Source organism: Mobula birostris, chromosome 5, assembly GCF_030028105.1.
Source record: "Mobula birostris isolate sMobBir1 chromosome 5, sMobBir1.hap1, whole genome shotgun sequence".
In the NCBI taxonomy this organism is placed as follows: Eukaryota; Metazoa; Chordata; class Chondrichthyes; order Myliobatiformes; family Myliobatidae; genus Mobula; species Mobula birostris.
In genome coordinates, this window is record NC_092374.1 from 80,590,723 (window position 1) to 80,617,942 (window position 27,220).

The 27,220-nt window shown below is 53.3% G+C and overlaps 1 protein-coding gene across 10 annotated transcripts in view; it reads left to right on the forward strand.

Annotated features, from left to right (window-relative positions):
• LOC140197794 (lysine-specific demethylase 6B-like) overlaps nucleotides 1-22,947 on the forward strand; it is a 225,974-nt gene extending 203,027 nt beyond the window's left edge. For 9 of the 10 annotated variants that reach the window (XM_072258243.1, XM_072258242.1, XM_072258244.1 and 6 more), the window contains 12 exons: nucleotides 302-428; nucleotides 1,704-1,809; nucleotides 5,037-5,242; nucleotides 6,272-6,339; nucleotides 6,974-7,045; nucleotides 8,389-8,537; nucleotides 9,585-9,699; nucleotides 11,446-11,633; nucleotides 13,068-13,209; nucleotides 14,042-14,168; nucleotides 19,169-19,339; nucleotides 21,505-22,947. In XM_072258243.1, the coding sequence (XP_072114344.1) occupies nucleotides 302-428; nucleotides 1,704-1,809; nucleotides 5,037-5,242; nucleotides 6,272-6,339; nucleotides 6,974-7,045; nucleotides 8,389-8,537; nucleotides 9,585-9,699; nucleotides 11,446-11,633; nucleotides 13,068-13,209; nucleotides 14,042-14,168; nucleotides 19,169-19,339; nucleotides 21,505-21,531 (1,498 nt within the window). In that variant the 3' untranslated portion in view covers nucleotides 21,532-22,947. Of the gene's footprint in view, nucleotides 1-301; nucleotides 429-1,703; nucleotides 1,810-5,036; nucleotides 5,243-6,265; nucleotides 6,340-6,973; nucleotides 7,046-8,388; nucleotides 8,538-9,584; nucleotides 9,700-11,445; nucleotides 11,634-13,067; nucleotides 13,210-14,041; nucleotides 14,169-19,168; nucleotides 19,340-21,504 lie in introns of all 10 variants that reach the window. The other variant, XM_072258245.1, reaches the window with a different exon arrangement.
• Nucleotides 22,948-27,220: the final 4,273 nt, after the last annotated feature.

Consider the following 27,220-nt stretch of genomic DNA (forward strand, 5'->3'; position numbering starts at 1 on the left):
GGTGCTGGGGGAGAGGGGACACTGAGGGATGGAGTGAGGGAGCTGGATTAACGTCAGTGGGGATACAGTCACTGACACGGGGTGCTGGGGGAGAGGGATCACTGAGGTTCGGAGTGAGGGAGCTGGATTAACGTCAGTGGGGATACAGTCAGTGTCACAGGGTGCTGGGGGAGAGGGGTCACTGAAGGACAGTGTGAGGGAGCTGGATTAACACCCCATACCCAGTTAGGCTGCTCAATTTGGGGTGGATCAGTTTCGGCTGCCGTTGACCTGCGAGCCTCACCCCTTTGCTCTGTTGTAGGTCCACCAAGCTGAAGGGCAAATTCACGGAGTCCTACGTGCTGCCTGCCAACTCCGTGAAGCCAGGCTGCCTGACAGAGCAACAGGCACAACGAGAGAAGCTCAACCCTCCGACGCCCAGTATCTACGTAAGTACGCTGGCCTGCCTCAGCCACAGCCCCCCTCCACCTGTCCCTCATGACTAGCCCCCCGTTCCCCATTCCCATCCTCTCCCATCCTGCTCCCTGCAACAAGTGGGATGCTAGAGCCAGCGCAATTAGCTGAGAGGGTCAGCATGGCAGTGATCGGCTGAAGGACCTGTTTACTTTCCATACGGCCCTGTCACTCCTCAGTGCTGTGTGCTATCTGGTCCGTCTGCATCAGGTCTTTGCTATCTACCCGTGGAGTCGCTGTTGAAGAAATCCTAGAGATACACAACATAGAAACAGGCTCTTCTGCCCGCAGCATCTCTGCCAACCATGTTGTCAACCTGAGCTCGTCCCAAATGTGTCTGTTTGTCCAACATCCCTCTAAACCGGGGTCCCAAAACTTTTATATGCCATAAACCTCTAACATTAATGGCCAGGGAGGGGTCTGCGACCAAGGTTGGGAACCCCTGTTCTAAACCTTTCCTGCCTACGTACTTGTCCAAACAACTTTTTAAACTTACAACGTGCTCCGGTAACTCATTGTAAACTGTCCCGCGATTAGGCTAGGGTTAAATAGTTGGTTTGCTGAGTGGTGCGGCTGTTGGTCTGGAATGGCGTGTTCTGCGCGCTGTCTCTAAATAAATAAAGAAATGTCCACTCTGTCTATGCCTCGTATCATCTTGCACGTACCTATCATCACCTGTCCTCCTCCTCCCCTCCATAGAGAAAAGCCCAAGCTCATTCTACTGTTCCCCATAAGACACGTCGAGACGTTTGGGTCAGTTTTTTTGCAAAGCCACCCAATGCATCTCAAACCATCAAAGCCGCTGATGAAATTTTGGGAGAAGGTGTGGGGATGGATGGAAGACTGGCGTTGAGCTGCAAAGGATGGGTCGATGGCAGTCTCGCCGTCTTTCATTGATTTTCAGACCCTGGATGGGACACGGAGTTGTATCTGAGTTAATGTTGCTTTAATTGCTCTCTTCCCTCCACCCCCTCTCCCTCCACCCCTCTCCCTCCACCCCTCTCCCTCCACCCCCTCTCCCTCCACCCCCTCTCCCTCTACCCCCTCTCCCTCAACCCCCTCTCCCTCTACCCCCTCTCCCTCTACCCCCTCTCCCTCTACCCCCTCTCCCTCTACCCCCTCTCCCTCTACCCCCTCTCCCTCCACCACCTCTCCCTCCCCCCTCCCTCCCTCTCCACCCCCTCTCCCCCTGCCCCTCCCCTCTCTCCACCTCCCCTGCCCCCATCCCTCCTGTCTTTACCCCCCTGCAGTTGGAAAGTAAGCGGGATGCCTTTTCGCCTGTGTTACAGCAGTTCTGTACGGACCCAAAGACACCGATCACCGTGATCCGGGGGCTGGCTGGATCCCTGCGGCTGAGTGAGTGCCTACCCATTCTAAACCTCGAGGAGAATACCGCCGCACGCCCCGCCCCACCACCCCCTCCCCCCACCTTGCGCTGAGGCGGGTCATCCGGGACATCACAACGACCTGTTTCTGCTCTCCAGGGATTGCTCTCCCCCCCCCCCCCCCACCCCACCCACATTGGAAGGGCAAAAGGGACCTTTTGGGATCCCGGATCAGAGTTTACCCCTTGTCCAACGTAACTCTGCGAAAGTCGCTCAGACATTATCCTTGTGGGATCTTGCTGTACACAGGCTGGCCGCTCTGCTTCCTGCTTTATGCCCAGGGTGTCTGCATTGCTCTTGTTGATTGAACGGCACCTCCAGGTGTTACTGCGCGATGACCTCTGACTTAGGGAAGGGAAAAATTGTCCAGGGGTCCTTCAGGATTGTGGGTGCAAAGCTCCAGAAGTCTATGGGAAGCCTCAACAAGGAGGGTCGGTGAATCCATTACCAGTGGGGGCAGCCAATGGGAAGCCTCGACAAGGAGGGTTGATGACTCCATTACCAGTGGGGGCAGCCAATGGGAAGCCTCGACAAGGAGGATCGGTGAATCCATTACCAGTGGGGGCAGCCAATGGGAAGCCTCGACAAGGAGGGTTGATGACTCCATTACCAGTGGGGGCAGCCAATGGGAAGCCTTGACAAGGAGGGTCGGTGAATCCATTACCAGTGGGGGGAGCCAATGGGAAGCCTCGACAAGGAGGGTTGATGAATCCATTACCAGTGGGGGGAGCCAATGGGAAGCCTCGACAAGGAGGGTTGATGACTCCATTACCAGTGGGGGGAGCCAATGGGAAGCCTTGACAAGGAGAGTTGGTGAATCTGTTATCGGGGGACATAATCACAGGTCCCAGCAGACTGCAGAGTCTGGAACCTATAGCAACACACAATCTGCTGGACAAACTCAGTGGGTCAAGTCAAGTAGCATTGTTGGAGAGTGATGGCATCCATTTTGTCTCCATAACTGCTGCCTGTCCCACTAAAGTTTAAGACAGTCGGTGAATGCCTTCTCTCTGAAAGTACAAGATAAATTTATTATCAAAGTACATAGATGTCACCATATACCGCTCTGAGATTCTTGTGGGCATACTCAGTAGAGAAATGCCATTGAATCAATTGAAGTACCACACATAACAAAGATAGACAAACATCCAGTGTGTAGAAGGCAACAAACTGAAACTACAAAAAGATGAAACAACAATAACAGTAATAATAAATAAATAAATAAGCAAAAGTATAGAGAACTTGAGATGAAGAGTCCTTGAAAGTGAATCCTTAGTTTGTGGAAACAGTGCAATGTTGGGGCAAGTGAAGTTGATTGAAGTTACCCTCTCTGGTTCAAGAGCCTGATGGTTGAGGGGTAATAACTATTGCTGCTGAATCTGGTGGTGTGGGTCCCTGAGGCTCCTGTACCTTCTTCCTGATGGCAGCAGCGAGAAGAGAGCGTGACCTGGGTGGTGAGGAAGTAATCCTCATGTTATACTCACTGGAACAGAATCAGATTTAATGTCACTGACATTTGACATGAGATTTGTTGCTTTGTGGCAGCAGTACAGTGCAACGACAGAAAAGTGTACAAATTACAAAAATAAGTCGTGCAAAAAGTGCAAAACAGTGGGGTAGTGTTCATGGGTTCAGTGTCCGCTCAGAGACCCAGGGGCAGAGGGAAAGAAGCTGTCCCTAAATCACTGAGTGTGGGTCTTCAGGCTCCTGTACCTCCTCCCTGATGGTGGAAACAGAAAGAAGGCATTTCTTGGATGGGAGGGTCTATACTGATGGATGGCACCTTCTTGAGGCACTGGTTCCTGAGGATGTCCTCGTTGGTGAGGAGGGCTTTGCCCCTGATGGAGATGGTTGAGTCTAAAGCCCTCTGCGATCTGTGCAATGGAGACTCCATTCAAGTTGCCATGCAACCAGTCGGAATGCTCTCCACTGTACATACTGTATGCAGACATTTCAGGGATCTTTACAATCCATGGGGTCGTGTAAGGAAGAACATCAGATCAATCTCAGTCTGATTGGTCAGAGCAGGACCCAGGGGTAGATGGAGGAGGGGAGAGTGGGAATAGTGACAGAGGCTGGGAGGTGATGGGTGGATCCAGGTGAGGAGAGGTAGTGGGGAGATGGAGGGGAGAGTGGGAATAGTGACAGGGACTGGGAGGTGATGGGTGGATCCAGGTGAGGAGGGGAGAGTGGGAATAGTGACGGAGGCTGGGAGGTGATGGGTGGATCCAGGTGAGGAGGGGTGATGGACAGATGGAGGAGGGGAGAGTGGGAATAGTGACAGAGGCTGGGAGGTGATGGGTGGATCCAGGTGAGGAGGGGAGATGGGTGGATGGAGGAGGGGAGAGAGGGAATAGTGCAGGAGGCTGGGAGGTGATGGGTGGATCCAGGTGAGGAGGGGAGAGAGGGAATAGTGACGGAGGCTGGGAGGTGATGGGTGGATCCAGGTGAGGAGGGGAGATGGGCGTTTGGAGCAGAGAGTGGGAATAGTGGCGGAGGCTGGGAGGTGACGGGTGGATCCAGGTGAGGAGGGGAGATGGAAGAGGGGAGAGTGGGAATAGTGGCGGAGGCTGGGAGGTGATGGGTGGATCCAGGTGAGGAGGGGAGATGGAGGAGGGGAGAGAGGGAATAGTGACGGAGGCTGGGAGGTGATGGGTGGATCCAGGTGAGGAGGGGAGAGTGGGAATAGTGGCGGAGGCTGCGAGGTGATGGGTGGATCCAGGTGAGGAGAGGAGATGGAGGAGGGGAGAGTGGGAATAGTGACGGAGGCTGGGAGGTGATGGGTGGATCTGGGTGAGGAGGGGAGATGGGTGGATGGAGGAGGGGAGAGTGGGAATAGTGACAGAGGCTGGGAGGTGATGGGTGGATCCAGGTGAAGAGGGGAGATGGGCGGATGGAGGAGAGAGTGGGAATAGTGACGGAGGCTGGGAGGTGACGGGTGAAGATGATAAAGGGCTGCAGATGCACACTGAGTTCCTCCAGCATTTTGTGCGTTTCACTACCTGCCGTCTCCTGTGTCTCCTGAGGCTGATGGAGCGCCCATAGACAGGGGTTGGGGACGGGGTGACATGGATAAGAGGAAGGAGTCCTAGCAAACGATGCCAAGACCCGGTGGTGTTTTTGTTGGGATGGTTGGCTGATGGCCTTTCAAACCCTTCTGCTCCTCCTGACCCTTTCTCTCCCCCCTTCCTGGAGCAGATCTGGGCCTCTTCTCGACCAAGACGCTGGTGGAGGCCAACGGCGAGCACGCGGTGGAAGTGCGGACCCAGCTGCAGCAGCCGTCGGACGAGAACTGGGACCCCTCGGGGGGCACCCAGACCTGGCCGTGCGAGAGCAGCCGCTCCCACACCACCATCGCCAAGTACGCCCAGTACCAAGCCTCCTCCTTCCAGGAATCTCTGCAGGTCAGCCAGGGGATGTGATCGCGATGGGCAGTGGGCTAGCCTCGAGGGGCTGGGTGACCTACTCCGGCCCCTCTTGAGTTCCTCTGGGGGGGGGAACTGCCAAACATTTGCTAGGAAGGTGATGGGGAACGGAGAGGGTTGAGGTGACAGAGACTCAGTAGATGTAGAGAGGAACCACAGAAGGGAAACAGTCCCTTCAGCCCATCAACTCTTTACCGACAACAGCCACCCAGTCACACCGATCCCACTTCATTCCCCACCCCCCCCCCACACGCTCCCATCAACTCCCCCCAGAATACACACCCCGGGGGGCAGTTCACAGTGGCTGGTTAACCCATCGACCTCACATGGGTGGAAAACAGAGCACCCAGTAGAAACACGTGGTCGCAGGAGTACATGCAATTTCCACACATACACCTGGTCATGGGAGTACATGCAAACTCCACACACATGTATTTGCACACGTCTGTGTGCAGAGCAGCACACTCACAGACAAACTCACATGAACGTGCACACACGGGCATGTCTGTGTGCAGAGAAACACAGACTTGTGCACACACACACCCTCATGCACATCACACAGACACACACTCACACACTCTGAGACCGCTGTGATATAGAGATGTCCCTGTACAAATGTGTAGAGGTGAGGAGACACCCTCACCAGAGGGCCAGTAGGAAGACTTGACCTGTCCCTCGAGGAATGCTGAGGGGTTGTGAGCAGAGTAACAGAAACTATGCAGGGGCGTCAGCTGGGAGAGAGGGGAGAGTGTGTGGGTGGGGATGGGGAGGGGGGAGATGGGCAGAGGGAGGGGGGAGACGGGAGAGAGTGTGTGGGTGGAGATGGGGAGGGGGAGATGGGCAGAGGGAGTGGGTGGGGATGGTGAGGGGTGGGGACCAAAGATGAATGGCGAGGCGTAGTACGTAGCCGGTGAAGTTGGGGGCGGGGAGCCGTCGGGTATTTTTGCTCCCAGCTTGGACTGACCCAGACCCCACCCCTCCCCCTCCCCCCATCCTTATCACTGGCAGGAGGACAAGGAAAGTGACGAGGATGAGCCGGAGCCCGAGGCGGAGAGGCCTGCCCCGACCACAAACAGGTACGGTCACACGCACACCCGGAGACCGACAGTGGGGAGTGGGTAATTGGACGAGGAGAGTGGGTAACTGGGTGAGGTGGGTAATTGGACGAGGGGAGTGGGTAACTGGGTGAGGGGAGTGGGTAACTGGGCGATGGGAGTGAGTAACTGGGCGAGGTGGGTAATTGGGCGAGGGGAGTGGGTAACTGGGCGAGGTGGGTAATTGGACGATGGGAGTGGGTAACTGGGCGAGGTGGGTAATTGGACGAGGGGAGTGGGTAACTGGGCGAGGTGGGTAATTGGACAAGGGGAGTGAGTAACTGGGCGAGGTGGGTAATTGGACGAGGGGAGTGGGTAACTGGGCGACGGGAGTGGGTAACTGGGCGAGGGGAATGGGTAACTGGATGACTTGTGGTCTGTGGGTGGGTGACAAAGGAAGGCAGTGACTGGGTTGGGGTGAAGAGGGATGTGATGGGGAGGAGATTATGGAGGGTGGAGGGGGTAAGGGAGGTGCGTTAGCGTGGCAGAGTGTATGAAATATGGGGAATTGAGAGACGGGAAGGGAATAGGAGGGCTGGCAGCGAGGTGGGGGGACGAGGAGACAAGGGGGCTGGTGTGGCCATTTCCCATTGTACTGACTCTGCTCTCCCCGCAGTGAGAGTGGACCGCAGGTGCCACTGAAAGTGATCAAGTTTGGCACCAACATCGACCTCTCCGACCCCAAGCTGTGAGTAACCTCGCTGTTGACTTAAACCGCACTGGGCGTGGGGGAGGTGGGAGGGTGCAACACCGGAGGCTGTCACATCAAGCTTCCCAAGTGACCCTAAGATTCCACCCCTCACCCACACCATTACAGTGGCCGATTAAACCACTGACCCCACACGTCATTGGGATTTGAGAGGGAACCTCACTCAGCTTCACACCGACGTCCTACCAAAGAAGCTCTCGGGTTGATCCCAGGAGGAGAGGAGTTTCCCATGTCCCCACTGGGAAGCATCCTTGTGTGGGAACAGATTCTGTTGAGATTGCACATTGTCACACATGTGGGAGAAATGTGCTCCATCCTCACCCACGTTCCTTCCAGCAATACGATGTTAGCTTTTCACACTGCAAAAAAATTCCCTCTCCCTCCCAACACTCCCAGGGTGAGACACAGAGTGAAGCTCCCTCTACATTGTCCCATCACACACTCCCAGGGTCGGACACAGAGTGAAGCTCCCTCTACACTGTCCCATCACATACTCCCAGGGTCAGACACCGAGTGAAGCTCCCTCTACATTGTCCCATCACACACTCCCAGGGTCGGACACAGAGTGAAGCTCCCTCTACACTGTCCCATCACATACTCCCAGGGTCAGACACCGAGTGAAGCTCCCTCTACACTGTCCCATCACACACTCCCAGGGTCAGACACAAAGTGAAGCTCCCTCTACACTGTCCCATCACACACTCCCAGGGTCAGACACAAAGTGAAGCTCCCTCTACACTGTCCCATCACACATTCCCAGGGTCAGACAGAGTGAAGCACCCTCTACACTGTCCCATCACACACTCCCAGGGTCAGACACAGAGTGAAGCTCCCTCTACACTGTCCCATCACACACTCCCAGGGTCAGACACAGAGTGAAGCACCCTCTACACTGTCCCATCACACACTCCCAGGGTCAGACACAGAGTGAAGCTCCCTCTACACCGTCCCATCACACACTCCCAGGGTCAGACACAGAGTGAAGCACCCTCTACACTGTCCCATCACACACTCCCAGGGTCAGACAGAGTGAAGCTCCCTCTACACCGTCCCATCACACACTCCCGGGGTCAGACACAGAGTGAATCTCCCTCTACACTGTCCCATCACATACTCCCAGGGTCAGACAGAGTGAAGCACCCTCTACACTGTCCCATCACACACTCCCAGGGTCAGACACAGAGTGAAGCTCCCTCTACACTGTCCCATCACACACTCCCAGGGTCAGGCACAGAGTGAAGCTCCTCTTATTACTACAGTGGGGGCTTGCCCTGAGCTGTGTGAAGTGCACCCCCTCACTCTCCCCCACCCTCTCTCTGCAGCTGGAAGCCACAATTACAGGAGCTGCTGAAGTTGCCAGCCTTCATGCGGGTCTCATCCAGCGGGAACATGCTGAGCCATGTCGGTCACACCATTTACGGGATGAATACAGTTCAGCTCTACATGAAGGTACCAGGCAGCCGGACTCCAGGTGGGCCTCACCCCCACGTTTCCTTCCTTCCTTCCTCACTCCGTCAACTCCATCTCCACATCTGCCCCCATTCCATCCCCCTCCCTCTTCCCATCTGACTCTCCTCTCCTTCATCTCCTCCTCCCTCTTCCCTCCGCTCTCCCCCTCTCTCTTCCCTCCGCTCTCCCCCTCCCTCTTCCGTCCATCTCCCCCTCCCTCTTCCCTCCGCTCTCCTCCTCCCTCTTCCCTCCGCTCTCCCCCTCCCTCTTCCCTCCGCTCTCCTCCTCCCTCTTCACTCCACTCTCCCCCTCCCTCTTCCCTCTGCTCTCCTCCTCCCCTCTGCTCTCCTCCTCCCTCTTCCCTCCACTCTCCCCTCCCTCTTCTCTCCACTCTCCCCTCCCTCTTCTCTCCACTCTCCCCCTCCCTCTTCCCTCCGCTTTCATCCTCCCTCTTCCCTCCACTCTCACCCTCTTCCCTCTGCTCTCACCCTCTTCCCTCTGCTGTCACTCCTCTTCCCTCCGCTCTTGCCACTCACTCTTCCCTCCACCCTCTCCTTGCCCCTCACTCTTCCCTCGTCTCTCTCCTCCTCCCTCCTCCCTGCTCCCTCCCCACCCACTCACCAGGGGGTAATTTACAGCGGCCAATTAAACCACCAACCCCTCATGTTATTTCATGTGAGAGGGAACCAGAGCACTGGGGAAAAACACGCAATCACAGGGGGAGCTTGCAAACTCCACACAAACAGACAGTGTGTCTCTGTCTCTCTCTGTCTCTCTGTCTCTCTCTCTCTCTCTCTCTCTCTCTCTCTCTCTCTCCCGCTCGCTCTCTGTCTCTATCTCGCTCTCTCACTCTCTCGCTCTCTCGCGCTCTCTCTCTCTTTCACACGCTTCTATACTCTCTCTTACACTCTCTCGTGCTTTTGCTCTCTCTCTCAAACTCTCCCCCACGCACGCGCATGCACACGCACAGTGACCCTGCCCACTGCTCCAACTGTGAAGAATCCATGTCCCTCATCTACCGCTGTACGGTCAGTACGTGATGTCACAGTTAACCTTTGCACCACCACAGGGCACCAGGAGAACAACAATTTCTGCTCGGTCAACATCAACATTGGTCCCGGGGACTGTGAATGGTTCGCTGTGCCTGAGGCGTATTGGGAACAGATCAGTGACTTTTGTGACAGGTAAGGCCATCCCTTGTTTCACTGTGGCTGCCCAGAGATCACAGCTCCACTGTCCCACACCCAGAGATCACAGTTCCACTGTCCCACACCCAGAGATCACAGTTCCTCCATCCCACACACACCCAGAGATCACAGTTCCTCCATCCCACACACACCCAGAGATCACAGTTCCTCCATCCCACACACACCCAGAGATCACAGTTCCTCCAGCCCACACCCAGAGATCACAGTTCCTCCATCCCACACACACCCAGAGATCACAGTTCCTCCATCCCACACACACCCAGAGATCACAGTTCCTCCAGCCCACACCCAGAGATCACAGTTCCTCCATCCCACACACACCCAGAGATCACAGTTCCTCCATCCCACACACACCCAGAGATCACAGTTCCTCCATCCCACACACACCCGGAGATCACAGTTCCTCCATCCCACACACACCCAGAGATCACAGTTCCTCCATCCCACACACACCCAGAGATCACAGTTCCTCCATCCCACACACACCCAGAGATCACAGTTCCTCCATCCCACACACACCCAGAGATCACAGTTCCTCCATCCCACACACACCCAGAGATCACAGTTCCTCCATCCCACACACACCCAGAGATCACAGTTCCTCCATCCCACACACACCCAGAGATCACAGTTCCTCCATCCCACACACACCCAGAGATCACAGTTCCTCCATCCCACACCCAGAGATCACAGTTCCTCCATCCCACACACACCCAGAGATCACAGTTCCTCCATCCCACACACACCCAGAGATCACAGTTCCTCCAGCCCACACCCAGAGATCACAGTTCCTCCATCCCACACACACCCAGAGATCACAGTTCCTCCATCCCACACCCAGAGATCACAGTTCCTCCATCCCACACACACCCAGAGATCACAGTTCCTCCAGCCCACACCCAGAGATCACAGTTCCTTCATCCAACACCCAGAGATCACAGGACTCTATCCCACACCCAGAGATCACAGTTCCACCGTCCCACACCCAGAGATCACAGTTCCTTCATCCAACACCCAGAGATCACAGGACTCCGTCCCACACACACCCAGAGGTCAGAGCTCTGCTTTCCTACACCCATGACAACAGCAGTTGTTTTGCAGTTCCTTTTGTGACGGTAACTGTCTCACACGTTGGTGTACCGTCAGTGAGTGTGTGCAACCCGATACTGTTTAAAGTTCCTTGGCAACATTAGTTCCATGGTAATTGGTGATTGCTTTGTAACTACGATACGGCTACAACACAACCATCGTTTGTCCACACTCTCCTTAGAGGTTCTACGCTCTAATCCTGATGAACCTCTTCTGCATGCTCTCCAAAGCCTGCACGTGCCCCCTGTAAACGGGGCGACCACACAGTGGAATCTTACAAACACATTTATCAACTCAGTCTCAACTCAGCACAGGACCCGCGAGGGTTGGGGCCAAGCCCCAGTTGAATTTCGTGTTGTATTTGCATTAACGTTACTAAGGCAGGTCCTCCACTGGCCAATTGGATATGACCGCTCCCCAATTCCTCCTCCTCATCTTCGACCAAACTCGACAGGGATATGTACACAGAGACAGGGACAATCAGGCACACACGTCGAGGCAGACACACACACACAGCGCTGGAGGTCAGCCTGGAGCCTGGTCTCTGGGGCTGGGATCCAGAGCCTCTGCCCAGTGCACCACCGAGCCACGAGTTGTAAAGGAAATGACGTGTCCCTTCTGTCTCTCCTGCAGGCACAACGTGGACTACCTGACAGGCTCATGGTGGCCAGTGCTGGAGGACCTGTATGCGGCCAAGATCCCGGTGTACCGATTCATCCAGCGGCCCGGCGACCTGGTGTGGATCAATGCCGGCACGGTGCACTGGGTCCAGGCCACGGGCTGGTGCAACAACATCGCCTGGAATGTGGGGCCCCTGACCGGTGAGCATGGCCTGCGGGGGACACGGGGGCTGCAGGGGGGTGGGGTTTCCGTTCTCGCACTGGCAAGCACCAGTGAGGTCAGCATCCTGGTCTGTGGAGGTGGGGCCATTGTTCAGCCCGTCCTGCCCCAGGCCTGGGCATCAGCCGATGCCACAGCCACCCATGAACCCAAATTAAACCTCCCTCCTCTCACACCTGAGACCAGGAGACAGCTTTCAGCCCTGTTCCCTTACAGAATGTCATCTGCAGAGAGAGCTTCACTCTGTGTCTGACTCCGGGGGTGTGTGATCAGACAGTGTAGAGGGAGCTTCACTCTGTGTCCGACCCTGGGAGTGTGTGATGGGACAGTGCGGGGAGGGAGCTTCACTCTGTGTCTGACCCTGGGAGTGTGTGATGGGACAGTGTAGAGGGAGCTTCACTCTGTATCTGACCCTGGGAGTGTGTGATAGGACAGTGTAGAGGGAGCTTCACTCTGTATCTGACCCTGGGAGTGTGTGATGGGACAGTGCGGAGGGAGCTTCACTCTGTGTCTGACCCTGGGAGTGTGTGATGGGACAGTGTAGAGGGAGCTTCACTCTGTATCTGACCCTGGGAGTGTGTGATAGGACAGTGTAGAGGGAGCTTCACTCTGTATCTGACCCTGGGAGTGTGTGATGGGACAGTGTAGAGGGAGCTTCACTCTGTGTCTGACTCCGGGAGTGTGTGATGGGACAGTGTAGAGGGAGCTTCACTCTGTGTCTGACCCTGGGAGTGTGTGATGGGACAGTGTAGAGGGAGCTTCACTCTGTGTCTGACCCTGGGAGTGTGTGATGGGACTTCACTCTGTGTCTGACCCTGGGAGTGTGTGATGGGACAGGGTCACTCTGTGTCTGACTCTGGGAGTGTGTGATGGGACAGTGCAGAGGGAGCATCACTCTGTGTCTGACCCTGGGAGTGTGTGATGGGACGGTGTAGAGGGAGCTTCACTCTGTGTCTGACTCCGGGAGTGTGTGATGGGACAGTGTAGAGGGAGCTTCACTCTGTATCTGACCCTGGGAGTGTGTGATAGGACAGTATAGAGGGAGCTTCACTCTGTATCTGACCCTGGGAGTGTGTGATGGGACGGTGTAGAGGGAGCTTCACTCTGTATCTGACTCTGGGAGTGTGTGATGTCCCCTTTAAAGCTGTGATAGATGCTCATGTCTGTGAGTTTGTTTTGAGGTGGGGTTTGATCCTGGTGTGAACAGGCACTGTCTGTGTGACCCAGCCCTGGGTCAGTGTCCCCCTGAGGTTGACGGGTCAGCTGGATTGCCCTGTGCCCCAACAGCCCACATCAGTTGAATTACTTGTAGGGGCTTGGGGCAGAGGCTCGGCTTTAGGTGGCAAGAACACCCAAAGGGGCACGCCCATGGGCGCTGTGCCACTGGCTGACTGCTCTCACTCTCCTGCCCACAGCCTATCAGTACCAGCTGGCCTTGGAGCGCTATGAGTGGAACAAGGTGAAGAAGGTGAAGTCTATCGTCCCCATGATCCACGTCAGCTGGAACGCAGCGAGGACCGTCAAGGTCACTGACCCTGACCTCTACCGCATGATCAAGTAAGAGGCTCCACCCCTCCTGGCCCTGCCTCCCTCTCCCTTCTTCTGACCCCTCCACCTCCTCCTCCCCTCCTTGCCCGCCCCCCCCCAATCTCTGTTCGCTACGTAACTACAGAATGGTCTGTGATAAGGAGGCCTCTGCAGGTTTGAGGTTTGGTACCTGGCGGTGAACGCCTGGAACAGGCCCAGCTGGCCCAAACACGATCTGTAGGACACGGAGATTGTGCAGAGCAAGACAGACAAAGTGCTGGGGGATCTCAGCACGTCAGGGTGCATCGACGGAAATTGGTGAACAGACGATGTTTCATCCCAGACCCTTCTCCGGGCTGAGAAGGAAGGGAGAATATGGAGGGCGGGAGGGGGAAGGTCAAGGGCTGGAGAGGAAGGAATCTGATCGGGGTGGAGAGTGGGACCCAGGGAGAGCTGATGGGCAGGAGAGAAGGGGTAAGGGGTCAGAGTGGCGAATAGGCGGTGGAAGAGGGAAATGGGGAAAAATATTACTGGAAGGAGAAATGGATGCTCATGCCGTCGGGTCGGAGGCTACCCAGACAGAACGAGGTGTTGCTCCTCCACCCGAGGGTGGCCTCGTCATGACAAAAGAGGAGGCCGTGGATCGACATGTCAGAGTGGGAATGGGGATAGGAATTAAAATCGTTGGCCACTGGGAAATTCGCTCCTAGCGGATGGAGCTGAAAACTTTGGATGTGAGACATTTCTACTAGGACATGTTACTCCCCTGTCGACGTTAGTTTGCAATAAAGAGAAAGTTTGTTCAGAAGATGAAGCCCTGACCCCATGTGACCGCTTTCTACCTTCACCTTTGACCCCTCAGGTACTGTCTGCTCACCTCCCTGAAGCACTGTCAGCTTCTCCGCGATGCTCTTATCAACAGCGGTAAGAAGATCATCTTCCAGAGCCGGATGAAGGAGGAGCCCACCTATTACTGCAACGAATGTGAGGTACCGGCCCCCGTTCTACCATCCACACCCACCCCCCCACCGTTCTCCCATCCACACCCACCCCCCCACCGTTCTCCCACCCACCCCCCCACCGTTCTCCCACCCACCCCCCCACCGTTCTCCCATCCACACCCCCCGTTCTCCCATCCACACCCCCGTTCTCCCATCCACACCCCCCGTTCTCCCATCCATCCCCTTCCCCTATCCACCCCACTTCCCCTATCCACCCCACTTCCCCTATCCACCCCACTTCCCCTATCCACCCCCTTCCCCTATCCACCCTCCTTCCCCTATCCACCCCCTTCCCCTATCCACCCCCTTCCCCTATCCACCCTCCTTCCCCTATCCACCCTCCTTCCCCTATCCACCCTCCTTCCCCTATCCACCCTCCTTCCCCTATCCACCCTCCTTCCCCTATCCACCCCCTTCCCCTATCCACCCTCCTTCCCCTATCCACCCTCCTTCCCCTATCCACCCCCTTCCCCTATCCACCTCCTTCCCCTATCCACCCCCTTCCCCTATCCACCCCCCGTTCTCCCATTCACACCCCCTGTTCTCCCATCCACACCCACCCCCCCACCGTTCTCCCATCCACACCCCCCGTTCTCCCATCCACACCCACCCCCCCACCGTTCTCCCATCCACACCCCCCGTTCTACCATCCACACCCACCCCCCTACCGTTCTCCCATCCACACCCCCCGTTCTACCATCCACACCCACCCCCCTACCGTTCTCCCATCCACACCCCCCGTTCTACCATCCACACCCACCCCCCTACCGTTCTCCCATCCACACCCCCCGTTCTCCCATCCACACCCACCCCCCCACCGTTCTCCCATCCACACCCCCCGTTCTCCCATCCACACCCACCCCCCCACCGTTCTCCCATCCACACCCCCCGTTCTCCCATCCACACCCACCCCCCCACCGTTCTCCCACCCACCCCCCCACCCCCCCACCGTTCTCCCATCCACACCCCCCGTTCTCCCATCCACACCCCCCGTTCTCCCATCCACACCCACCCCCCCACCGTTCTCCCATCCACACCCCCCGTTCTACCATCCACACCCACCCCCCTACCGTTCTCCCATCCACACCCCCCGTTCTACCATCCACACCCACCCCCCTACCGTTCTCCCATCCACACCCCCCGTTCTACCATCCACACCCACCCCCCTACCGTTCTCCCATCCACACCCCCCGTTCTCCCATCCACACCCACCCCCCCACCGTTCTCCCATCCACACCCCCCGTTCTCCCATCCACACCCACCCCCCTACCGTTCTCCCATCCACACCCCCGTTCTCCCATCCACACCCACCCCCCCACCGTTCTCCCATCCACACCCCCCGTTCTCCCATCCACACCCACCCCCCCACCGTTCTCCCATCCACACCCCCCGTTCTCCCATCCACACCCACCCCCCCCCGTTCTCCCATCCACACCCCCCGTTCTCCCATCCACACCCCCCGTTCTCCCATCCATCCCCTTCCCCTATCCACCCCACTTCCCCTATCCACCCCACTTCCCCTATCCACCCCCTTCCCCTATCCACCCCCCTTCCCCTATCCACCCCCTTCCCCTATCCACCCCCTTCCCCTATCCACCCCCTTCCCCTATCCACACCCCTTCCCCTATCCACCCCCTTCCCCTATCCACCTCCTTCCCCTATCCACCTCCTTCCCCTATCCACCCTCCTTCCCCTATCCACCCTCCTTCCCCTATCCACCCTCCTTCCCCTATCCACCCCCTTCCCCATCCACCCTCCTTCCCCTATCCACCCTCCTTCCCCTATCCACCCCTTCCCCTATCCACCCCTTCCCCTATCCACCCCTTCCCCTATCCACCCCGTTCCCCTATCCACCCCCTTCCCCTATCCACCCCCTTCCCCTATCCACCCCCTTCCCCTATCCACCCCCTTCCCCTATCCACCCCCTTCCCCTATCCACCTCCTTCCCCTATCCACCTCCTTCCCCTATCCACCTCCTTCCCCTATCCACCCTCCTTCCCCTATCCACCCTCCTTCCCCTATCCACCCTCCTTCCCCTATCCACACCCCCTTCCCCTATCCACACCCCCTTCCCCTATCCACACCCCTTCCCCTATCCACACCCCTTCCCCTATCCACACCCCTTCCCCTATTCACCCCCTTCCCCTATCCACCCCCTTCCCCTATCCACCCCTTCCCCTATCCACACCCCTTCCCCTATCCACCCCCTTCCCCTATCCACCCCCTTCCCCTATCCACCCCCTTCCCCTATCCACCCTCCTTCCCCTATCCACCCCCTTCCCCTATCCACCCCCTTCCCCTATCCACCCCCTTCCCCTATCCACCCCCCGTTCTCCCATTCACACCCCCTGTTCTCCCATCCACACCCCCCCCGCGTTCTCCCATCCACACCCCCCCGCGTTCTCCCATCCACACCCCCCCGCGTTCTCCCATCCACACCCCCCCGCGTTCTCCCATCCACACCCCCCCGCGTTCTCCCATCCACACCCCCCGTTCTCCCATCCACCCCCCGTTCTCCCATCCACCCCCCCCCCCCAGACACCAGAGTCCAGCCCCTGACTGGCTGAAAGGGAATAGTAGCCTTGGTGCGTGCCAGGAGGGTTGTCACCATCAGAGCCAGACCCAGCTGTGAGAAACGGGACAGGGGATGGGGTTGTCACCATCAGAGCCAGACCCAGCTGTGAGAAACGGGACAGGGGATGGGGTTGTCACCATCAGAGCCAGACCCAGCTGTGAGAAACGGGACAGGGGATGGGGTTGTCACCATCAGAGCCAGACCCAGCTGTGAGAAACGGGACAGGGGATGGGGTTGTCACCATCAGAGCCCCAGTTCAAGTTTATCATCTGACTGAACACAAATACAACTGAACGATATGGCATTCCTGCAGATCACAGTTCACCCACAGAACATGTATCACGCACAGCACATAAAACCAAAATATCAGCACAAATAAGTTAAAAAATATATAATTCTAAATGCAGCACAGGGCTTGCTGTCCGAGTGAGGAGACCTCGGTCGTGGCAGGGTCTCACAGCCTGAGCCTGAGGGAAGAGCTTGTTACAGAAGATCAGGCTAATTATTGCTGCTGTGTGTTGTGAAATTCGTTGTTTTGTAAGACAGCGAGGTTATTGGAAATTAGAATAGGAAATGGAAGAAATATTTCAGAAGAGGAAGATCAAGGTTGGGTTCATGGACTGTTTTGAAATATGTTGTTTTGTGGCTGCAGGGCAGTGCAAGGCATGTTTTTTAAAAAATCAAGTCACTACAAGTTACAATAAAACATTAAATAAAGAGTGAGGGGACAAAAGTGGAACAGTGAGGGAGTGTCCATGGGCTCAGGGAACATTCTGGAATCTGATAGGGGAAGGAGAGAAGCTGTGAGTGTGGGACCTCCTCCCTGATGACATGAGGGGGTGTCGGAGCTCGGCAAGGTCCTTAACGATGGACGCTGCTGCCTTTTGGCACTGCCATTTGAAGGTGTCCTCGATGGCCCGAGGACATCTGAGGAGCAGTTAAGGCCACCACTGTTGTTGGACTGCAGGGTAAAGTTGTAAATAGTCTGTTGTGGAAAGTTAGTGATCAGACGAGGGCACGTCAACCCCAGGTAACAAACTCCGTTTTTACAGGCATCCATGCCTGTGGGTTGTAAAATATTTATGTATTTTAAAAACACAGCACATTCTGGCCTAACGTGCTGCCCAATTACACCCACATGACCATTTAACCTACTAACCCAGACATCTTGGTCTGTGGGAGGAAGCCAGAGCACCCGGAGGAAATCCACGCTGTCACGGGGAGAAAGTACAAACTCCTTACAGGCATCAGCGAGAAATACACGCAATACACAAATTACCTCACAATCTACCTCGTTCTGATCTTGCACCTTATTGTTTACCCGCACTGCACTTTCTGTGTGGCTGTTACACTTCATTCTGCGTCCTGTTACAGTTTTACCCTCAATGCACTGTGTAACGATCTGATCTGCAAGACCAGCTCTTCACTGTATCTCCGTACACGTCGCAATGCAAAACTAGTATCAACTCCAATCCCTCTTTCGTGACGTTCGTCAGCCTCCTTCACTCCAGGGAGCTCTGGTCCACCATATCCATCTGGGCAGATCATGTCCTACAGAACTATAGATTCCTCAGTACGATAATGTGGACTATTGAGCTCACCATGGTCTGGCACTCTTGTTGTCTGCCTGCACTGCTCTTTCCCTGTTACTGTTAGATTTTACTCTGCATTCTGTTCTTGTTGTATGTGGTTCCACCCCAGCGCACTGTGTAATACCCTGCCACAGTGTTCTGAATGACCTCAGAACTGGTCTCAACTGACGAGGAAGAACAGTTACTAAAATGAGGGGAGGGAGAGGGAGAAGGGGAACATCCCTTCAGAACAGAGCTGAGGAGGAATTTCTTCAGCCAGACGATAGTGAATCTGTGGAATTTGTTGCCACAGGCAGTTGTGGAGGCTGAGTCTTGAGTGTGTTTAAGGCAGAAGTTGGTTAGTAAGGAGGATAAGTGTTACACTAAATGGGATCGATAAATAATCAGCCGTGATTGAATGTAGGAAGAAGACTAGATGGGCTAAATTGCCGGATTCTATTCGTATATCTTTTGGGGACACACGCACGCACGCGCGCGCACACACACACACACACACACACACACACACACACTCCACACAACACACACACACACACACACACACACACACACACACACACACACACACACACACACACCACTCCCTCCTCCGCTGGCGGCCGGGATCGAAGCCAGGTGTCTGGAGCCATGAACTAGCAGTTCTACCCGCTCTGCCACCCTCGAACAGCAGCTCTCCCCCCCCCTGGTTATGGTACACTCTAGTTGCCTTGGCACATTTGGGATCAGAGGGGCGGGCAGGTGCAGTCAAAGGTGGCAGTTGGCTTCCCCACTGATGCATGGACTGACTCCTCTCTCCTTCTCTCTCTCTCCCCTCCCCACAGCTCGAGGTTTTCAACCTTCTCTTTGTCACAAGCGGTAGCGGCAGCCGCAAGTCTTACACAGTGCACTGTGAGGACTGTGCCCGCCAGCGGAGCCCCCTGCTGCTCAACGTCGTCATCCTGGAACAGTACAAGATGGACGACCTGGTGCAGGTGTACGATCACTTCACGCTGGTGAGTGGGGACGTCGCTGGTGGAGGGTCAGGAACCCTCAAATATCAGAGCAGCTCTTCAGTCCAGCTTACCATTCCATGAGACCATAGGAGGTAGGAGCAGAGTTAGGCCATTTGGCCCATTTCATCAGGGCTGATCCCATTTTCCTCTCAGCCCCAGTCTACTGCCTTCTCCCCATATCCCTTCATGCCCTGACCAATCAAGAATCTATCAACCTCTGCCTTGGGTGCACTTCACAGCCACCTGTGGCAATGAATTCCAGATTCACCATTCTCCAGCTCAAAAATTCCTCCTCATCTCCATTCTAAATTGACTGACGTCTTGTTATTCCCTAGATGGTAGCGTAGTGGTTAGCACAACGCTTTACAGTACAGATGACCTGGGTTCAATTCCCACAGCATTCTGTAAGGAGTTTGTACGTTCTCCCCGTGACCGCATGGGTCTCCTCTGGGAGCTCTGGTTTCCTCCCACAGTGCAGACGTACCTGTTAGTAGGTTAATTGGTCACTCAGTGACAAGGCTACAGTTATATTAGGAATTGCTGGGTGGCGTGGCTCAAAGGGCCAGAAACGCCTATTCCACACTGTATCTCAATAAATAAAATATTTTCAGCATTTGCAGATTTCTTGTGTCTATTGTGGTGTAGACCTTGTTCAGGGGAGACAGAGGGAGGCTGCAATACTGTCAGCTTCCCTACAGTGGCGCTGCAGCCAGAGATTGCTGCTAGTTGCTCAACACTGCCCCTCTCAGGTGGGCGGTGATACTTCAGGTGGCCCTCAGCTCAGCACTGCCCTCTCAAGTAGTTGGTGGTACTTCAGGTGGCCCTCAGCTCAACACTGCCCTCTCAGGTAGATGGTGGTACTTCAGGTGGCCCTCAGCTCAGCACTGCCCCTCTCAGGTGGGTAGTGGTACTTTAGGTGGCTCTTAGCTCAGCACTGCCCTCTCAGGTGGGCAGTAGTTACTTCAGGTGGCCCTCAGAGCAAGCAGATAAGCCCTGCCCAGTGGCTCCAGACTGCCCCTTTCAGGTGGTCTCTATCCAGTGGAGTCTCTGTCAAGGTCAGAGCAAAGATTAATAGATTTTTGAATATTAATGGAAATTAGTAAGCAGGAAAGCCACTGAAGTAAATGATTAGCCGTAACCCTGATGTGTGAGGTTGAATAGCCTGCTTCAAAATAAATTTATTATCAAAGTGCATATATGTCACCATAGACAACCCTGAGATTCATTTTTTGTGGGTATTCACAGTAAATCCAAAGCACAATAGAATCACTGAAAAACCACACATAAGATGGACAAATAACCAATATGCAAAAGACAACAGACTGTGCAAATACAAAAAAAAACAAATAATAATAATAAATAAGCAATAACTATCAAAAACATGAGATGAAGAGTCCTTGAAAGTGAATTCATAGGTTGTGGGAACAGTTCAGTGATGGGGTGAGTGAAGTTACCCTCTGGTTCAGGAGCCTGATGGTTGAAGGGTAACAACTGTTCCTGAACCTGGTGGTGTAGGTCCTGGGTCTCTCCCACCTTCTCTCTGGTGGGCAGCAGCAAGAAGAGACCATGGCCGGGGTGGAGAGGGTCTCTGATGATGGATATGCTGCTTTCCTGCGACAACACTCTGTGTAGATGTGCTCAATGGTGGGAAGAGCTTCACCCGTGATGGACTGGGTCGTACCCACTACTTTTTGTAGGATTTTCTGTTTAAGGTCCTTGGTGTTTCCATACCAGACTGTGATGCAACCAGCCAGTATATTCTCCACCGCACATCTATTGAAGTTTGTCAGAATTTTAGATGACGTACCGAATCTTTGCAATCTTCTTAAAAAAAAAAGAGAGAGGCTGCCATGCCTTCTTTGTAATGACACCTGTCTGCTGGGCCCAGGACAGATCCCCTGAAATTATAACATCAAGGAACTTAAAGTTGTCGCATCCGGCCAGAGCAAGTACCTCTTGTGTCGGTGGTTGGGTTTTGGGTCTAAAGTGGCAGGGAAGTGTGGCTGTGGGTGTAAGGGAAGGGAGTGATGGGATGAGAAATGTTGCAGTATTAGTGGAACTATTTTAAATGAGGTTGGATGTGATTGCCTCCGTTTGTTGAACAGTAGGTAGCTATGGCTCTTAGACAGATTGTTCTTACACCACCTCTCCTTCCTTCCCTCCAGGCGCCTCAGTCAGCATCATCCAGATGACCAGCTCTTCAAAAGCCATACCAAATGCTTCTCTCTGTCTGAGGTTCCCAACCCCCAGCCCTACACATCCTGCACCTATTGTCCTGCCGGAGACCAGCCTCGCGCCCCCCCACCCTCACCTGGCGGAGTTTTTCATTTCACATCAGCCAATCAGCGACGTGTTTACTCAACCTCATCATCAGCGGCTGCAGCTGCTGATTGGCCACATGATGTGGAGTAACAAGATGACCGACCCACAGGTGTATGACAAGATGGCCGCCCCACGGGTTTGTAATAAGATGGCTGCCCCGCAGGTGTATGACACAGTGGTCACCCCGCAGTGGTGTGGTAACAAGGTGGCCGCAATATAGGGGTGTGACAAGATGGCTGCCCTGCCGGTGTGTGACAAGGTGGTGGCCGCCATTGCAGGGATGTGACGAGATGGCCGCCATTGTGGGGGTGTGACAAGATGGCCGCCAAGCAGGGGTGTGACAGGATGATCTCCCCTCCCCTCCCTCCCCGTTGTCACTGAAGCGGCGACCAGCAGTTTACGTTCTCGAACCTCTATCACATGACTTGATGCTGCAGCAATACCACTTTGGCCTTCGAAGATGGGAAGAGGAAGAGAGAAAAAATGGATTTAAGAATAAACTTTTTTATTACAAAAAAGTAAGCATTAAGAAGTGGTTTTGGATTGCTAAATACGGGTTATAGCAAGAATTATTTTTGTCTTAGCTTGTTTGTGTTTTTATGTATTGTGTTAATTTGATTTAGACACACAGACCCACAGTGAGGACCCCACATATAAATTATCAATATCAGCAATCATTCAATTTACCTCCTTTTTTTTTAAAGAAAATTTTCTAATGTACAGTTTTTGGTTTTATTTATAAAATTTTCTATTTATTCATTCTTAATGGTTTTTCCCCTGACTTTTCACATATTTTTAATGATTTGGCTTCATTACACTGAACACTTTCAACTTCAAGTTTGAGATCCTGTCCTTTAATCCTTTTCCTTTTCACACCTCTAGCCCCTCTTCCCTTTCTGTATCTCTCTCCTTCCCCTTCCCTTGTCCCTCTCTCCTTCCCCTTCCCTTGTCCCTCTCTCCCAATCTCCTTCCCTCTTTCCTTTTCCTCTTCCCTTGTCCTAGTCTCCCCCTCCACCATAAGAACCCTCCTACAACTGGATCAGATCAATCTCATTTCATTTTCCCCTTGAATTGTGTGCTGTTATTTTTAATCGTATAATTAAAATTGCGCTAGGGGTTATTTCCGAAATGCGAGGTTAAGTTTTGAGATTCACTATTTTTTGTTGGATTTTATGACGAGGGTATGTTTTGAAGATTACTGCACTGTTAATACAAACTGAGCCAGAATTGTCTTAACTTTGTGAAATGGTCTGACCTAAACCAATAAAAGCTTTTGATAAACTTTATTTATTTTTCTTCAATTGTCCGGCTGCCGGGGGGTGGGATAAATCTTACGGATGCCTCTCCTTCTGAGTGAGGAGAGGCAGAATTATGTACCTCCCCGAAACAGGTCCTTCCCCCGGACTATCTCATCCATCCCAGCTCAACCTGCAAATTAACCTTAAAGGAATCTGCACGAGGACTCCCAAGTCCCTTTGCACCCCAGATTTTTTAAATTTAGTTCCCCCTTTTAAAAAATGGCCACTGCCTTTATTCCTACCAAACTGCATGAGCATACACTTCCCTACACAGTATTCCACCTGCCACTTCCTTGCCCATTCTCCCAATTTAAGTCCTCTACTTCCTCAACAATACCTGCCCCTCTTACTATCTTTGTATTGTCCACAATTCCTTCATCCAGATCACTGATGTATACTGTAAAGAGAGGCAGTCCCAGAACCAACCCCTGCGAGTCATGTGTGGCACCTCGTCAAAGGCACCCTGAAATCCCAGTACACAACATCCACTGATTCTCCTTTGTCTCTCCTGCCTGCTATCTCCACAAAGAATTCAAACATCTGTCAGGCAAGATTTCCCCTTGAGGAAACCATGCTGACTATGGCTTATTTTATCATGTCTCCAAGTATCCAGAAACCTCCACTTTAACAATCAATTCCAAAAGAGTGGAGTGACATTAGCAATTTCCCAGTCCCCCAGAACCTAGTGATACCATTTAATACCTGGGCTCTTGTTCAGCAGCCATCAGCACCTTAGTGTCTGACCCTTGAACCATCTGCACTTGCATGTAGCTGTTTCAGATTGCCTTTACGTGTTGGAACTGTCCCCACACCTACACTACCACGGGCAGCTTGCTCACTCTGAGCAAAACGTCGCTGCCCAGCCCCTTCACACTCTGACCCACGGAGGGCCAGCGTGCTAAACGCCCTCTTCAGCTTGTGTCACCGCTTTCAGGGGAGTGTGTAACCGTGCTCCCTGGTGTCTCTGGTTCACGACACTCCTCGCGACTCTGCCATTGAATCGGGGGCCTGTTTACCTGCTCGATAACGGGTGGGCGGGGGGAGCTGGGGAAGTTTCCAATACCCTGTACGTTTGCAGAGGGTGGGAAGCGGTTGACCTGCTGGTCAGATTTCCAGCATCTGCAGATTTTCTCTTGTTTGTCCCTGTAGTGTTTGTTGTGCACTTACTGAAGATTCAGTCTCACCGGAAGCTGGCTGGACTCTTGGACTCAAACCTTCATTCCCTCATTCACTTCTTTCACTCTCTGTTACTGTTATCTGTATTTAGGGTGGATGACAGGTCCAAGCCATTTGATTGTGTGTGTGTGTGTGTGTGTGTGTTTGTGTGTGCCCGTCCAACTCTGGCTGTGTTAGAGAGTGTGTGTGTGTGTGTGTGTGTGTGTCTGTGTATGTTAGAGTGTGAGAGATGTTGGTCAGAAGGGAGGGTGCGTGTGTGGGAGAGTCTTGAGGGGATCTGAGACCAGGAGTGTGTTGGGACTTGGAGAGGGCAGGAACAAGCCAGAGAAGTTGTTTCCCCAAAGGCCAAAGGGAGGCTGATGGGACTAGAGGGTATTTGGGTAAATCCACAGGAGTGACCTCTTCAGCAGCTCTGGGAAGAAGGAGGAAATGGAGAGGTTTGCGAAGGAACGGGAGGAAGGTGAGAGGTTTGGGACTGAGTGGAAGGACTGATACAGGACTGTGGGGAGAGAGTGGGGCAGTGGGATTAGTTTGGGGACTGGTATAGGGCTGTAGAGAGAGAGTGGGACAGTGGGATTAGTTTGGGGATTGTTACAATGCCAAGGGGAGAGGGTGGGACAGTGGGATTAGTTTGGGGACTGATACAGGACTGTGGGGAGAGAGTGGGACAGTGGGATTAGTTTGGGGACTGATACAGGACTGTGGGGATAGGGTGGGGCAGTGGGATTAGTTTGGGGACTGATACAGGACTGTGGGGAGAGGGTGGGGCAGTGGGATTAGTTTGGGAATTGTTGCAATGCCAAAGGGAGAGGGTGGGACAGTGGGATTGTGGGGTTAGTTTGGGGACTGATACAGGGCTGTGTGAATCGGTCTATGATATGGGAGCTGCTGGACCCCATTGTGGTTCCTGGTGACCACATCTGCAGCAAGTGTTGACTGCTCGAGGAACTCAGGTTTAAAATTGAAGATGTGGAATCTGAATTTAAAACACTGCAGCACATCACAGAGGGGGAGCGTTACCTAGATTCTGTTTCAGGAGGTAGTCACACCCATTACATTAGCAGCCTCAAGTTCGGTCTGTGGTCAGGGACTGCGAGTGAGGCGGGTAGTGGGATTCAAGAGACAGCGCTGGAGGAGCCTCAGCCCTTGAGCTTGTCCAACAGGTCTGAGACTCTTGCTCCCTGCGTGGGTGAGGGTGGGGGCTGTAGGAAGGATCAGCAACCTAACTGTGGCACCGTAGTTCATGAAGCCATTCAAGAGGGGGAAGAGAAGAAAATTGTGCTGGTAATTGGGATAGTATAGTCATGGAAATAGACAGAGCTCTCTGTTGTGAGGACAGAGTGTCCCAAAGGCTGTGTTGCCTGCCTGGTGCCCGGGTTCAGGACATCTTATCTGACCTGCAGAGGAATTTGCAGTGGGAGGGTGAAAGATCCAGTTGTCGTGGTCCATGTAGGTAACAATGACATTGGGAGAACGAGGAAAGAGTGTCTGCTGAGGGAATTTGAGCAGCTAGGGACTAAATTAAAATGCAGAACCAAAAAGGTGGTCATCTCTGGATAACCACCTGAGCTATGTGCAAATTGGCATAGGGTCAAGAAGATTAGAGAGTTAAATGCGTGGCTCAGGGATTGGTGTGGGAGAAGTGGGTTTGAATTCATGGGGAATTGGCACCAGTATTGGGGAAGGAGGGAGCTGTACCAATGGGATGGGCTCCACCTGAACTGTGATGGAACCTGGATCCTAGCGAATCACATAACTAGGGCTGTGGATAGGACTTTAAACTAAATAGCAGGAGGTGGGTTCAACTGTTTGGAGAAGTATGGCTAAAGTAAAAAAGAAAAGTGTGGATAAAGATAAAGAAAAAGATAAAAAAGGGAAAAGTAAGAGTGGAGTGAAGAAAAGTCAAGTGCAAAAGAGTAAAAGATTACAATATTTTAAAAACACAATGAGTGTAAGGGCACTTTATCTGAATGCCCATAGTATTTGAAACAAGGTCAGTGAACTTGTGGCTCAAATCAGACCAAAGAGTTAGTGCCCATTACAGAGACGTGGTTGCAGGGTGGAGAGGATTGGGAATTAAATATCCAAGGATATCAGGTAATACAGAAGGATAGGCAGGGAGGTAGGGGAATTGGGTAGCACTCTTAATTAAATATGAGATCAGTGTGATAGTGAGAGGTGATATAAGATCTAAGGAGCAGAATGTTGAATCCCTCTGGGTATCGATTAGAAAATGTAAAGGGAAAAAAATCACTGGTGAGAGTTGTCTATAGACCACTAACATTACAGTGGCACAGGCAATAAACCGAAAAATATCTGAGGCATGTAAGAATGGAACAGTAGTTAACATGGGGGACTTTAACTTGCACGTAGATTGGGTGAATCAAGTTGATCGAGGCAGTCTTGAGGAGAACATCATAGGATGCATCCGTAAACACGAGGAATTCTGCAGAATGCATCCGTGATGACTTTCTTGAACAGCATGTTACTGAACCTACAAGGGAACGTGTTATCTAAGATCTGGTCCTGTGCAATGAGACAGGTAAAATTAGTGATCTTGTAGTTAGAGATCCTCTTGGAAAGAGTGATCACAGTATTTCTCATACAAGTGGAGAGTGCAGTAAGTCAATCTAAAACCAGTGTATTATGCCGAAATAATGGGATGAGGCAGGATTTTGCTAGTGTAGACTGAGAGCACAGCGTATATGGTGGGACAGTTGAGGAACAGTGGAAGACTTTCAAAGAGATTTTTCATGGTGCTCAATAAAAGTATTTTCCAGTTAAAAAGCAAGAACGGTGAGGGTAAAGAGAGCCAGCTTTGGATAACTAAGGAAATAAAGTAAGACATCAAACTAAAAGCTCATGCATACGAAGTCGCCAAGAGTAGTGGGAAACTGGAAGACTGGAAAAACTTTAAAAATCAACAAGTACCACTAAGCAAGCAATAAAGAAAGGGAAGCTAGATTATGAAAATAAACTAGCACAAACTATAAAAATGGATAGTAAAAGTTTTTATAATTATATAAAGCGAAAAGGGTGGCTAAAGTGAACACAGGTCCCTGGGAGGACGAGAAGGGGGAATTGA